This window comes from Carlito syrichta, unplaced genomic scaffold (assembly GCF_000164805.1).
Source record: "Carlito syrichta isolate Samal-C Ts95f unplaced genomic scaffold, Tarsius_syrichta-2.0.1 Scaffold303153, whole genome shotgun sequence".
Taxonomy (NCBI): Eukaryota; Metazoa; Chordata; class Mammalia; order Primates; family Tarsiidae; genus Carlito; species Carlito syrichta.
The window spans coordinates 808,905-823,828 of record NW_007247249.1 but is presented as its reverse complement, the minus strand read 5'-3'; the positions used below and the strand labels follow the sequence as shown (position 1 = coordinate 823,828).

General features: G+C 49.5%; 1 protein-coding gene across 1 annotated transcript in view; it reads left to right on the top strand.

Annotated features, from left to right (window-relative positions):
- Positions 1-83: 83 nt before the first annotated feature.
- Positions 84-14,924, top strand: part of ST14 (suppression of tumorigenicity 14) — a 42,828-nt gene continuing 27,987 nt past the window's right edge. The window contains exon 1 of the mRNA XM_008057888.2: positions 84-164. Within this exon, the coding sequence (XP_008056079.1) occupies positions 84-164 (81 nt within the window). The remainder of the gene's footprint in view (positions 165-14,924) is intronic.

Below are 14,924 nucleotides of genomic sequence, written 5' to 3'. Positions count from 1 at the left end.
CTGCGCCCCCGCGCCCGCGGGCCATGGGAGCCGGCCGCCCGCGGGGACCACGCCTCTGAGACCCACGACCGGCCGCCGGGACCATGAGGGGCGATCGGGCCCGCCAGGGCGGAGGGGACCCCAAGGACTTCGGCGCGGGACTTAAGTACAGCTCGAGGCAGGAGGTGGGCGCGGGCCGGGACCCCAGGGGACGAATGTTGAGAAGCTGGCCCGTGCGCCGCGACCCTGCCGCGCGGCGCTGCGCCCGGCCAGGCTCCTCCGCGGTGCCCGTCGGTGGCCCGGGAGCCGGGCGCACAGGTGGAATTTCCTGTTTGGCGGGTACCGGGCTGCGCCGGCCGGGCGGAGGCTGGCCGGACCTTTGAGATAGACCTGCCGCGCGCCGGCCGCGGCGGAGGCGGGAAGCCCCTGGGCTTGGAGGAGCCGGATCGCCGCTCCCACCTGTCCACCCCTCGGTCTGACGCGAAGAAAAGGGGCTCCGTCTGCATCCCTCCGTTAGTTTGGTGGCGTTAGTGCACGTCTGGACCTGGGGGCGGAGGCTCCGAGAGGGGTGACTTGCACGGTAGTTTGGGGTGGGGTGATGTAGGCGGAAGGGAGGTTCCAGGGGGGTTTGGAGCCCAGACATCCTTGGCTTCTGCAGTCATGTGGTGTTTTTCTTTTCCTTCCTGGTCAAAAGACCCTTTGGGACCTTTGCAGGGGGCACTTGGGAACCCGACCTGTGGCTGTCGTTGAAGCTGGAGCTGGGGACTGCAGGGCTGCGCTTGCCGAGAGGTCTCCAGGAGGGAGAAAAGGGATGTGGGAACGTGTGTCTTGAGTCTTTTGGAAGATACTAAGACAGGAAGCTCTTTGGCAGGAGGATCAATGAAAGACCTGTTGAAATACCTCAAGAACGATTACATCTCAATGTGCAGAGCTGGGGATGGATCCTTAGTTGCTTTATTGAAGGAACACGCAGGTGGCAGTGCCCTGGTGAGACCAGCAGTGGGGACCCCAGGCTTTCTGAAAGACCAGAGCACACCAGCCAGGGTCAGTGTTGAGTGGGCTCTGAGAAGCAGTGGCTGCTTGGTGAGGGAGTTTTGCTCCTTTGCAGACAATGGCTGCCCTGCCCTGCTGGCCTCACTTTCTCTGGGTGTTCCTGGGTCCCATAACTCTCCCCATTGCTGCCATGTCAGGGCAGATTTGGGCACTATTTCTAATCGATTCCTTTTCTGCAAGCAGCATCCTAACTTAGGGAACTTGAGGAAGACTGGCTTCTGGGGCTGCGTGGCTACTCAGACCACACTTAGCAATTGAGATTGGGCACGTTGTTTTCTCCTCTTTTCCACCAACAGGGGAGGAAGCGGGGCTAAGCCGGGAGCTTGTGTGCTTGGGCCCCTGTTCCTGGCTGTGCCTCTGCCCTGCTGTGAGGCAGATTTACCTTCTCTTCCTTTCCATAATTGCGATGTTTGTGCGTCCTTGATAATTGCCTACTTGGGACTCCAGACTCCTTCCTCCTCAGCAGAGCCTACTGTTTGGTGTTTGTTATTTCAGGGATGTTTTTCTCCCCTCCCTCCAAGTTCGTTCTTCCCTTTTTGGGACTCTCCTGCTGACTCTGAGAGGGCTGCATCTTCCCAGAGTCACAGCCCAGCCACCTCTCTGTGCTGCCTCCTTGCCACTCAAGGGAGATCAGGCTGAAGCTTACCTCCCACGCTTCCCTGGGCTCCTTCATCCAGCTACCTTCTCTTGTCACCTTCACCCTTGCTCATTTTCTCTTCTTCTGTGAAGCTCATTCATTCTTCACAGCATTGGGTTGGTCCTTCACCCCAGATTCTGTAGCCCCCTCCCGCCACCCACATGCCTTGTTCTCTGTCTTTTCTCCTGTTGAAGCTCATTGAATTAACTGAGTACCTAGTTCTGGGCCAGGCAATGCTGGAGGGAGGGCTTTCAGGGTCCACTAAGATGCAGTTGTTTCCCTTAAGGAACTAACTGTCTTGAGAGCAGAACTAAGCAACACATGCTGGAGTTGGATGTGAGGCAGTGGGTTCTGGCGGAAGTGGCAGAGCTCATTTCCACTCCTTCACATTTTCTTCCCCACCCCAGGCCTCTCCAGAAATCTCTGTCCCTGGGATCACCTTGCAGTATTTGTTTGCAGCTGAGGTCTCATTCCCTGACCAGGAGGTGTGGCTGCTGTCCCTGAATTTGCTGTCTGTGTTAGAACCTGGTTCAGGTCACGCCGGGCCCCAAAGGGGCACTGTTGTTTTGGAGTTCCTTTTCCTGGGTCGCTCCCACCCCTGCATTCCTGTTTGGCGGCACTTGAATCTGGCTGCCTCCTTCCCAAGGCTGACAATACTGGGCCCTGCCTGGCCCCCACCGTTCCCATCCAGTGTTGTACATGGCCTCCAGGGCCTCATGCAAGTTGCTGTCTGGGGATTGTGTGAGCTGTGCCTGCATGTGAGTGGGTATGCAGATGGCAACGGTTATGGCCACTGATGAGAACTGGAAAACTTGCCTCGCTGAGCATTAGGTCACTGTTGGATATTTGATGGTGACTATGAAGCTGCCTTGATATTCTACTGACTGCTTGTCAGGTCACGATCGCCTCAAGTAAGACTGAGCATCCCTCAGGCATCTGGAGACCAAGGTTGTTAAATCAGATGTTGGGGTTAAAAAATCAGATATCTGGGGGCTAGGCTGTACAACTCTGGCTATTCAGAGTCATCTGCTTGTTAATTGGTCAACCATTCACTGATTCCTTCAGTCACTCATTCATGTAACAAATGTCTAGTAGATACCCACCGACTGAGCATATGCCAGGTGCTGGGAAGTAGCAGTGAGAAAGATCCCAGTCATAAACTCCTGCCTCATCCAGTGTGGTGTGGAATACAGGGATCTAAATTCTTATTCATGGGTACCCAATTCTGTATAAGCCCAGGGTGGGCACTTAGGAGGGGCCTCTGTCCAACCCAGGGTGGGAGGGCCAGAGTAGGCAAATTGGGACTGGAGACATCTGTGATGCAGTGACAGGACTGTCCAGTGTGGAGCCAAAACCTGGTGCTACCAATGTCTAGCCACGTGATCAGAGATGTTACCCAATTTTTCTAAGCCACAGTTTCTGCTATAAAATGGGGATGACATATGTGTTCCAGGTTTGTTGCAAGAATTAAGAGGGATACTTTACATGAAAGCCCTTTATAAGTTGCAGCCTGGTGTTTACATCATGCAGATTGAGGTTTTGAGCTGGAAAAACCCTGGAGACAAACAGGAAGGTGATATAGTATCAGTAGGATTCATGTCCAGAGCCTGAGAATTGTCAGGTTGTCAGTGGAGCCCTGACATTGCAGAAAGGCTGGCCTGCTCTAAGGAACATGGGGAAATGCTTTGAGGAGTGTTGGGAAATAAGACCCCGGCAACAGAGACTTCTTTCTATGGTCTTCTGGTTTTCACGTCCTTCCCTTTACCCAGGTTCTAAGAGAAAGAACTTTCTCTTAGAAAAGAAAAGGCGTGCTGGCTGCTCATCTCTTTCTTCCTCTCATCACCTCCCCATCTTACCATAGATAAATGAAACTTTTATTTCGTTTTTAGAGCTGAGAGTCTTGCTGTATTGCCCAGGCTGCACTCAGACTCTTGGGCTCAAGCAATCCTCCCACCTCCTGAGTAGCTGGGACTACAAGTGTGAGTCAGCATGCCTGATAAAAGTTTAGAGAACTTCCCTCTTGTTGTCTTGAACATGTGCTGGGAAGGTGTGTGCAGGGAGTGAGGGAAGGAGTAGGGAGAGTGGAAAGCAGTGGGAGACTAGGGTTGTTCTGTAGGGGGGCTCCCGGGTGCTGAGGTGAACTGGAGCCTGCTCTCTCCAGGGGCTTCCTAGAGCCTTGCCTCTATCATGGTTCTAGGAACGTCTGAAAATTCACTGCCCTCATTTGAGAGATGGGAAGACTGAGGAATAGGAGATGGCCACTTCTGTAGATCAGAAGCCCAAGTCACCGGCTGCCGGAGAGAGTGGTCAGAGAGTGGATCTGCTCAGAGCTGGCTTGTTGGTTAGAGGTCTTGTCAGCACAGGCTGTGGAAGGAGAACTGATCGTGGCTCCTTCCCCCCACCTGGCCCTCACTCTGCTCCCTGGGAGTCAGATTGCCTGCCGCTGTGGCCAGTGGCCCCTGTCTCTCAAAACACTGTGGTCCTGGAATTTCCCTGTTTTCTGTTCCTTCTCTGGTCTGTGGTTCTGCCCAGGCTGTGGCTCATGTCTCTCCTAAGAAAGAAGATCTGTTTTTGGAAGAGGAGGAAGGATGTGACAGGTCCCAAAGATGATGTTGCCTCTGCTATTACGCTGTGGCTACTAGAATGTCTAGAATACTAACAATCATTAATTAATATGATGATTCATAGCGTTTGTTGAGCACATACTATGTATTACCCCTTTTAGAGGTAAGTACTATTATTATTATTACCCTCTTATAGGTGAGGAAAGTGCAGCACTAGAGAGGCTAAGTAACATGCCTGAAGTCGCAGAGCAAAACAGCAGTGTAATCTGGATTGGACCCAGCTAGGCTGGCTCTGCCGTATTCTACCTGGACTGCTACATGCAAAACAGAATTGCCAGCCCAAAGGGCTTAGGGGGGAATGGATTGCTAATGCTAAGAATTCATGTGATTTGAGTAAGAAACTGTGTTTCTCTTTTCAGAGTGTTTCTGAGATACCTAGGACTAGATTGTAAAAGGTAGTGTGGGAACGGGAACTTCTGGGCTTCTCCCAGGGTTCTCACCCTGGGTGGCATTGAGTGGTGAGAAGTGTGTTTGGAGTTGGCTCAGAGCTCGTGGGCAGTAACTGCCTTTTTCCTTTGTTAAGATCTTTTCCAGAAGCAGGTCTCTACTAAAAATTCCATCTTGGCCATTCGTATTTTCAGAAATCGCCTATTCTGTCTGGACTTAGCAATATCTCAAGGTTTTCCCCAGAATCCTGTGGTAGTTGGCTAACAGGTCAGAATCTTGGATCATTTGTCTCTCTTTGGCCCACACTGATGATGCTGAGGTGGTGATGATAATGGTGACGGTGGTGGTGAAGAGCTGGAGACTATGATGATGGTCATTTCTACCCTTCGCTAAATATGTACACCTCAATTCATTATCTCACTTTACCCTCGCAGCAGTTATATGGAAAAAATGCCTTTACAGATGAGAATACTGTAAGGGTTTGTGTAAATGGCCCAAAGGCAGTAAGAAGTAGAGCAAGAATTCCAACTTAGCTCTGTGCAACTTTAAAGCCTATGATCTTAGCCACGATGCCATTATAAAATTGTCTTCCAAAGACAATGGTGATTGATGCATGTCCCCAGCAAAATCCTAGAACATATCATTAAACAGAGAGTTGTGAGCACATAAAAACGGAACTGGTGATCGCCCGGCGCCAGCACTGGTACACTACAAACATCTCAGGCAAAACTCGTCTGGTTTCCCCTTTTGATGAAGTTACTTAGCTGGTAGACCAGGAGCACAGCTGGAGATGTAATTTCAACAAGGCTTTAAACAATGTAGCTTTATTAACACATATGATTAAAAATCATGGTGGACATTTTAAGATGGAAAATAATTCATCCACCCAAGCCAACAAAGGTGGTTGTTTCCACTTCTCACTTCACTTTTCCCCACTTACTATCTGCATATGTCTCATGTGTTTTGTTGTTGCGTGCACAGCATTCATGTCCTGGGCAAGGCTCTGCGCTGACCTCCTGTGTGCTGGGCACGGAGGCCTGGGGCTAAGACCGCAGGTCTGGTAGCTTGTGTCTGATTGAATAGCTGTGCCTAAGAGGGTCCGTTCATGGATCCACATCACTCTGGGTGGGGGCCTCAGGTCGCTCCTCACTTTCTCCTGGGTTCTGGACCATTTCTTATTTAGTCACAACTCAGGTGAGGACTTGGGAGCACTTGCCTATCAGTTTCGTAGATGACACCCAGCTGGGAGGGAAAGGCCGATACCTTGGGTGACTTAAGTATGAGTCAGATCTGGACAGCCTGCCTGATAGGCTGCTCGAACAGAACGTGTCCGTCTGGGTCAGGAGTCAGTGCTGTGCTCACTGCACCACCGCCCTCACCAGCGGAGGCAGAAACCACCTCCCTCCCATGGTTGAAGCAGGAGGAGCTGGGCACCTCGTGGGAGAGCCAGAATTCTGAGTTGACAGAAGTCCCCGTGAAGGCCAGGCATGTGTGGCTGCCCAAAGTTTAAAGTAAGTCCCCTCCCCCATATTTTTATTTGTTTATACCTTTAAAAGTTATTATTAAAAGGGGAATAGCTGTGCCTAAGAGGGTCTATTTATGGATCCACATCACTTTGGGCGGGGGTCTCAAAAGGGGATACTCCTCTCAAATCTGGAATATACACAAGGGGTACTCCCCTCAAATCTGGAATTATCTTTTGAAGGATGGGCCCCTTATATACAGGCTTCCCCTGCTAGGTAAGTGTTCCAGGAACCCGTTGGCATCAGTGTACCAGCTAGCCTTGTTGTGAGAGGCTGCATTTGGCTTCAGTGAAAAAAATTTTTTTTTGAGTTGGAGTCTCACTCTGTTGCCCAGACTGGAGTGCAGTGCCACACTCACGGCCACCCCAGCATCGATCTGCTGAGCTCCAGTGATCCTTCTGCCACAGCCTTCCAAGTAGCCAGAACTACAGGCTCACGCTACCGCACCTGGCTACTTTTTGATTTATTGTAGAGATGAGGTCTGCCAAGTTGCTCAGGCTGGTCTCGAACCCACAGGCTCAGGCAATCCTTCTTGTCTCGGCCTCCCAAAGTGCTGGGATTATAGGCAGTGAATTTTTTTGGAGAGTCTTTCAATGCATTTGCCCATTTTATGATAGGTGATTTACGAGCGTACCTGCCCACAGTGTGCTGAGTGTTCAGCAGTTTTTGACAAAAATGGCATGGCCTCTGTGCCACACCCTCTCTATTCAGTTATTTTGCCCTGAGTGACTTTTTTTTTGTTTGTTTCCTTGGATGTAAAAAGTCCTCAAATAGAAATGTTTTGCCAACGTGGAAGAGGTGAAACCAAAAATGGCAGAAGCACTCAAATGTATCAAAATTGATGAGTTCAAAAGAGTTTTGAGCAGTGAAAAAGCACCTTCATAGGTGTATTGCATCAAACGGAGAATACTTTGAACATGACTGAAATTTAAATATGTAAGGATAAATACACAGTTTTTATAAATAAATTCTGGTTTTCTCGGGTCTCCCTTATAGTTAAGTAAAATTTAGCCAACTCGGATAAGTACTAAGATTTAAAAATGAGGGAAAGTGCCTACAGAGAGGCATTTTAACCATTTGGTATTGCCTTTGCATGCTTTCTTTAAAAAGTGTTGTTTTTCTTTTTGAGTTGGAGTCTCACTCTGTCACCCAGTCTGGAGTGCAGTGGCCGCTCCCGGCCACCGCAGCCTCGACCTGCTGGGGCTCCGGCGATCCTTCCTCCTCAGCCTTCCAAGTAGCTGGAACTACAGGCATGCACTACTATGCCAGGCTAATTTTTGATTTATTGTAGAGATGAGGTCTCACCAAGTTGCCCAGGCGGGTCTCGAACCCTCGGGCTCAGGCAATCCACTCACCTCAGCCTCACAAGGCATGGGATTACAGGCTGAGCCACCGAGTTTTTTTTCTGATGATAAAAGGAAGTTTTCTTTTTGAAGTCAGACAACATGGAAATGTGCAAAATAAAAAGTGAAATTCCTCTGAAATTTCCTCCCCCAGATTTTGTAACCCTTATGGATAGTTAGTCTTGCATTCTCTCTCAAATCCTGTGTGCATGTACTCATGTTTGTGCGTACACATAATCTCTGCCAAATGGAGTCATTGTGTAATTACATTCTACAGGCAAAGACATGCTTGTAATTAATCCACTCATCAACATTTATTAAGCATCTTGACCCATGCTAGGATTGGGGAGCAGAGGCATTCCTCCATCGTGTGAGACTGGGAGGGAAGTGTGTCCTGGGAAGGGGGTCTCTCTTGGAGAGTTTCTCAGCGGAGATGCCTGGGCTGAGTTGTTTAAAATTTATTTATTTATTTGAGCCGCATTTTGAAGGACGGAAGGAACCGTGTATTTTTGGACTTAAAAAATTTTGTAGATGTTTCATCTCAGATCATTTTTTCATGTTCTATTTTTGATTATGTCATTCTTTGTCTGTCTTCTTTTTGTTATTTGTGTGTGCTACTTGAAGGCATTATTGGACAATCAGTGGAATAGAGTAGAAGAGGGAGATCCCTATCAAGCAGCCCCATGGAGGCCACACCTGGCCGGCCCCTCATGGGTTGTGCTGGTGATTCTGGAAACTGTGTCTTCACTGGAATATGACTAAAGGTGAGACTGAACCAGAAGGCCAGGGGTTCAGAAAACATTTTGTTTGGATCCAGAGGAATCCAGCATGTTTGGCTAGAGGAAGAATAGACCGAGAGGGCACATGCACTGGTGGGCAGTTTCCCACTGGAGCCTCTCCTGAGCTGCAGAGACTGGACCAGTTAGGTTGTGGTGCTAATTGGTGCAGAGGTTGTTTCAACGCAGATTGTGCTTCATGGAAGGAAGATCTTGCTGATACTGGTACTAGATGAAAAGACTTGTTTTCCCCAGAAGGGAAGGCCCTGATGGGATGGGCAGTGAGATGACCTCTGGCATCTGTCCCAACTCTGAGAACCCATTCCGATGGTGGTGCCCAGCAGTTCTTTATTACTTCCACCGGGAGAGATTCTGGTTTGTGACATGGACTCCTGGCATCCTTCCCCGGGGATGGAACTTCCCTGTCTGCATAATCCAGTCCTTTCACCCAAAACACTTCTCAGATTTGTAGCTCATTAACATGCCAGGGGCCCTGGAAGAGGCATTTCTGAATCTAGCCAACTCCAGAGGCTACAGGTAGGTCTGGGCTTTTCCATGAACTCCTGCAGATCCCTGAGTCAACCAAGGCAGATTCAAACTGGGCGACCAGCATACCATGGAAGGAGGAAGAGGAAACTGGGTGCCCTGACCACCCAAAACTGCTGGGTTCACCCAGCGTGGCTGTGGGTATCATGGTTGCTGAGTGGGTGGTGCAGGTTGGTGAGGAGACGAGGACCCTGGGAGAAAGAACTGCGACTTGGGGTGGTCCAGGAGAATCTCAGAGGCTCAGCCAAGGCCTGGGTGCCCAAGGGCAAGGGGTTCAGTAGGTAGTGAGGGGAGCTTAGTCAAGCTCCCGACATCCATCCTGAGAACGAAGGATGGGGCCGACCTCCTTGCTCCTCACAGGCTTATGGGTCCTCCCAGCTTTAGCCAAGGTCAGAGCTGGAAGCAGCCAGTGCCCCTAGACCAACATCGGAGGGGTGGAAATGAAAGTGGCTTTTGTAATAGGTATTCTTTTTTTTTTAATCCATACTATATTTAATTCACTTTTTAAAACCACTTTATTGATATTGATATACATATTTAATGTATACAGCTTGATGAGTGTGGACATTCCCATATACCCATGGCACTGTTACCATAATCTCTGCCATAAACATAACCATCACCTCCCAAAGTTTCTTCCCGCCCTCTACCTATGATTACTATTCTCTTTATTTATTATTATTATCTTGTGATAAGAACACTTGACATAAGATTTGTTACCGCATGTATAGACCACATTTTGTCTACCCATTCGCCTATGAACATGAGATTGCTTCCATGGCTTGGCTCAATGAATAATGCAACAGTGAACACATGGGTGCAGGTCTCTCCAGGGTCCTGTTTTCTCATGCTTTGGATAAATACCCAGCAGTGGGATTGCTGGCTCTATAGCGTGTTCTTTAAGGCAGTTCATCTCTCTGAGCTTGTTTGCTGGTCTGCAACATTGGGTGGGGTGGTAAGAGCTGCGTGTCCCCTGCTCCCCAGGAGAGGCGGCAGAGCCCCAAGGAGAGCGGCGCGGCTCTGGAGTCAGGTAGATTTGGGTCTGAAATTCAGCTCTGCCACTTTCTCACCTTCTGGGTTTTTGATAAGTTATCCTATTTTAACCCTTTTTCTCATGTGAAAATGAAACCTAGATGTTATAAGAATTAGAGATGGTATTTATTGAAAACACCTAACATGGCACAAAGATGCCCCAAAATAATGACTTTGTTGTGGCTGTCGCCTCCCTCTCCCAACTGTGAGTTCCAGAGAGGAGGGAGGAAAAGCTCCTTGGGAGTTCTCAGATGTGCTGAGAACCTTGTTGGACTTTGTTCTGTAGGTAGACCCTTCCTACTGGCTGCCCTGAGTCTTGGTGAGGCATGGTTTCAGTCAGTGACTTGGAATCCCCATCACAGTGTTCTGGAATGTTGTTTTAAGGGACGACCCAGAGGGCCTCTGGGTCCTTATAGTGCTTTAAGCTCTCCAACTCCATGTAGATTGTTTCTTTATTTTGAGGTTCTACATAAAATTGCATTTGACATAAGGTTTTCTTTGTTTTAAGAAATGTTTTTTGAGACAACAGAAAACTTGATGGGTAAACTGGGGCCTGGAGTGTAGTGTGACCAGGTTAGCACCCTGGCCTTGCCGAATGAATCACCCCTGGCTGGCTTTCTTCTCTTCCCTGAGAACAGCCCCTGCGTCCTCAGTTGAGGGAGAGGACACAGGGAAGGGGGACAGAATAGAGACCTCCTGGTGCTTTGAGTGGGGGGCAGGGTGACAAGGGGCAGGTGGATGTGGGCTACCTTGGCTTGGCTTGCGTCGATCTCCAGAAACACCTGCCAGGTCTGCTCCTGCCTTTGAGGACCACACGGTAGACTTTGTTCAAGTTTTTCGTTTTGTTTTGGTGTTTGAACTTGAACTTCAGCTGCTCCACCAGACCAGATGGGTGGATGGTGGGTGGAGACATCAAAATCAAAGGGAGATAGTAGGTGGGCCCCTGTCATTAGCAGGAATTAGCTAATTATGTTCTGCAATAGTTCTATATGCAGGGCCATAACGGCTATTAACCCACTTTTAAAATGGGGAAACTGAGGTACAGTGAGAAGTATTTGTCCCAGTGATCCGGGGTCTCAGCCCCAACCCCTCATCTAATTATATCCACCCCAAACCTCAAGAGGGAAGGAAGACACTTGTGTCAGGCAGCCCTCCCCAGAGTCTATGGTTGACTTCCCAGAGTTTCTCACTGGGGTCTTGTTGTTCCAGGTCCTGTGGCTGCATGGACAGGCGTGGGCAGGCATGGGCAGGCCCTGGGCAGCGCTGGGATTTGGGCACGGGACGTGGCTTGAAACCTGCAGGAGCTGGCTGCTCGCAGGCAGAGAATCACTGGGTTTCTGTGTTGACAGAGTGCCCACGGCCGGCTGAGTCAGGCCCTGGGGACTTTCCTTTATGCTCTGACCAGGTGTGGAGACTTTCAGTTTACTTCCTTCAGTGGGAGCTACTGGCTGTGGGTCAGTTTTTTGTTCCTCTGATGGGCTGGGGTTCTAAATATCCAGATAGTTCTAGATCCTGTCTGGGGCCCCCATCCCACCCAGTTTCCAGCAGCTTCTTCTGATGGGGCAGCTGAGGACAGTGTCGCGTCAGACGGTGACAGTGAGAGGGTTGGGGGTTTAGGGAGTCCACCCCTAGCTGGCCAGGCCTGCGGCTGGCCCTGTGCTCTCCTGGGAGGGACCTGAGTATGTGTGTGTGAGGAAACTGGTGACAGCCTCTGGGACTTTTGGGACAATGCTTATAACCAGTTGTGGGAGGGTCCCCAGGATAGTGAAGGGCAAAGTCAACAGGTCTCTTGCACCCCAGGCTTAAAATAGACCAGATGAGTCTGTCTCCTCCCACTGGTGTGATGGGAAGTGAATGAGCCTTCTGGAAAGGGTGGGCAGAGTTTCTCAAACTTTCAGGTTCTCAAGAATGACCTGGGGCACTTGGTGAAAATGTCCAGGTCCCACGCCCTGCTCCTGACCCACAGCACCAGACTCTCCAGGGAGAGGGGCTTGGGAATCTGAATGCTGAACAAGAAGAGTGTTTTTGTTTATTTTTCGTTGTTTGTTTTCATGAGCAGTCAAGTCTGGAATTGCTGATGGTGAGATCAATAGGAACACAGTCTCTCGCTGGCTTCTTGAGAATTGGCTTCTTTTTTTATCAATATTTTTTATTATGATGTTGTGGGGTACAGTTAAGGGTTAGGTATACAATTACGTTTCATTCAGGCACCCTGTTGATAAGAGGTGTTTCCCCATCCCCAGACAGATATATGCTACTGTTAATCCCATCCCCCCATAGTTTCCCAGTACTGTCAGTCGTTTTCTTATAGTATTGCATTGGATGTTCAAGGTCCATTATATGAGTGAGAACATGTGATACTCGGATCTTTGTTTCTGTGAGAGTATTATAGACTCTAGTTCCATCCATGTTGCTGTGAAATTCTTAAACATGATAGAGAATTGACTTCTTGACATCAATTGCCCAGTCGGCAGGACTCCAATGTGGGCTTTCATTTCCCTTCTCATTTGCCTCTCAGTCACCTCTTGATAAGCAATCAAGTGTCCTCTCTGGATTGGGCTCTGTGCTGGGCCCTGGACTGTGACAGTGGCAGGTCGGTGAATTCCCTGTCTTTAGGAGCCTGCAGGAGGACTGGCTATCTGTGCCTGGCTGCCCGAGTTGACCTGTGGCTGGTGACTTAACCTGGGAAAGACTGTCTACGTGGGATCCCAACTAACTGGAGACGGGTCCCTTTGATAACCAGAAACTTGATGAAGAGGCCTGTGTGTAGCATCTCCTCTGTATCTGTCTCAGTTCTGTATTGCCCAGGTGACAAGTTCATTTTTTTTTTTCTTTGAGTTGGAGTTTCACTTTGTTGCCCAGACTGGAGTGCAGTGGCCGCTCCTGGCCACCACAGCCTCGACCTGCCGGGCTGTGGCGATCCTTCCGCCTCAACCTTCCAAGTAGCCGCAATTACAGGCACGCGCTACCACACCTGGCTGATTTTTTTTTAATTTATTTATTGTAGAGATGAGGTCTTGCCAAGTTGCCCAGGCGGGTCTCGAACAAGTTCATTTTTGGAAGTCATTCCTCGCTCTGTCTTCTTAGATGGCCTCGAGCCATGCTGTGTTTCTGGGGACTCTGGCCAGGGTCTAGCCAAGACTGGCGGGCTGGGAGTGGCCACAAGGTCTTGCTGCTTGGTTTTCCCCCTTGCCTAGGAAGCATCTTCTATGTGACACTGAACGCCTTCTCCCCTTGGAAAAACCATTGCAGAGGCTCAGGCTGTCCTTTCCATTCTTACTTGAACAATCACAGGGACAGATTATGGTTCTCATAGCCCTGGTGGTGGTGATGACATCATGGAATTGAAATCCATCCCATCTGGTGGGTGGGTACACTGAGTCACTGAATATGTAAGTGAAGTGCATCTGCCGCAAATCAGTGGCATAAGAATCCAGCCACCTTTGTCCTTATCTCAGGTCTGAGCAGTACACCTGTGTCCCCAGCCAGTGGCATCACCTCTGCCCCTTGGCCTTGATCTTTATAGCAGAAGCAGGTTACTGGTCATGTGATTGCCCTTTCTGGTCCCTCCCAGGGATCTGAGTGACCTCTTCAGGCTATCAGGTTGATCCCCTGCCTTCCAGCAGATCACACGCAACCTCAGCCAAATGAGGGACAATCTTTTAAAAAGAGTCTGACATGAAGATGTATTTTTCCCCATCTGCTTTGATTGAAATCTTGTGTGGATTTGTGGACACTCAGTAACGTTTTTGTTGTTTGTAACGTAGAGGTACTTACTTTTCCCTTAAGAGGACTATGTTCTAAGCTACCAATGACAAGTTCTGGCTTTGGATTTGCTGGTGCCCAAAGCCTATGGGGCCATGGGCCCTGGAGAATTTGCACCGGTGGGTGTCTGAGACTGTAAGGGTTCCTCTCAGTGGGAGGACTTGTTAGTTGACTTGGACGCAAAGTTTCATTGGCTCAACATTTAGCTTTTAGCCCTGGCGAGTTTCTTACTTAATGGAAGTAGGACATCTGTAAAAATCTTTCCTATAGTATCAAATAAAATCTTTCTCTCTTTTTTGACTTTCTGCAAATCAGTTTTGCTTTGTTTGAGCAAGTCTTGGCAGCCCTGCTCTAATGTGCTAAAAACAGAAAACCTGATAAGCCCAGGTCCTCTGCATTCTCTTTCCTGGATTTCTGGGTGTGACTCTCTCCCTCAAGGAAGTTGAGGGCCGGGGGACATCAGTGCCACCTGCCCCAGGATTCTCCCTCTTCATCCTGCCAACTCTATTCTGCATCTACCCGGGGCCCTCCATTCCCAGTCCAGTCTCCTGGAAGTCCTTCCTTGCTCCCATGTCTGAGTGATCTTAGCCATGCTGTGTTTCTGGACACTCTGGCCAGGATCTCACTAACGCTGGCTGGTGGGAAGAGGCCACAATAGTTATAGGGCTTCTGTGTTTGTGTTGAGTGAGCAGCTGGCTTCAGAGCAACGCAGTTTTGCATGTACACCTGCAGTATGTTTAATTTTTGAGAAAAGAGAGACAGGAGAGGCCAAAGCAGACCTTTCTCCTCTGCTGGCTCCATGACCGCAGAGAAAGATGCTGTGAGTGCAGTTACCAGGGTGGATGAAAACTCCTGAGACCTCTTTCTTCTTCCCTTACTTACTGTCTAGGAGTTGGAAGAGCATTACTGCTTTACTGGCTTCACTCACTTGGACCTTGGACAGGCTACTCCCTCTCTCTCAGCCTCAGTCTTCTTATCAATAAAATGACGGGATTATATAAGATGATCTCTATTCTGCCTGAAAATGGAGCCAAGAGCTAGGGTTATAAAAGGAAGCAGGCCAGTTACTGATTAAACAGCACTTCTGGGCTGAATGGTGCTCTGGAACCCACCCTGCAGGGAGGTCAAAGGCCGTGCCATTGAGCCAGTGCCACTGCTGACAGCCTGGCTCCGTGGCAGGGCCTGGGTGGCCCTGGGGTCCAGTGCACTGTCCATGCCCTTTCTATAGGAGCCTCTGCTTGCTTGTCCATTTCCCTGAA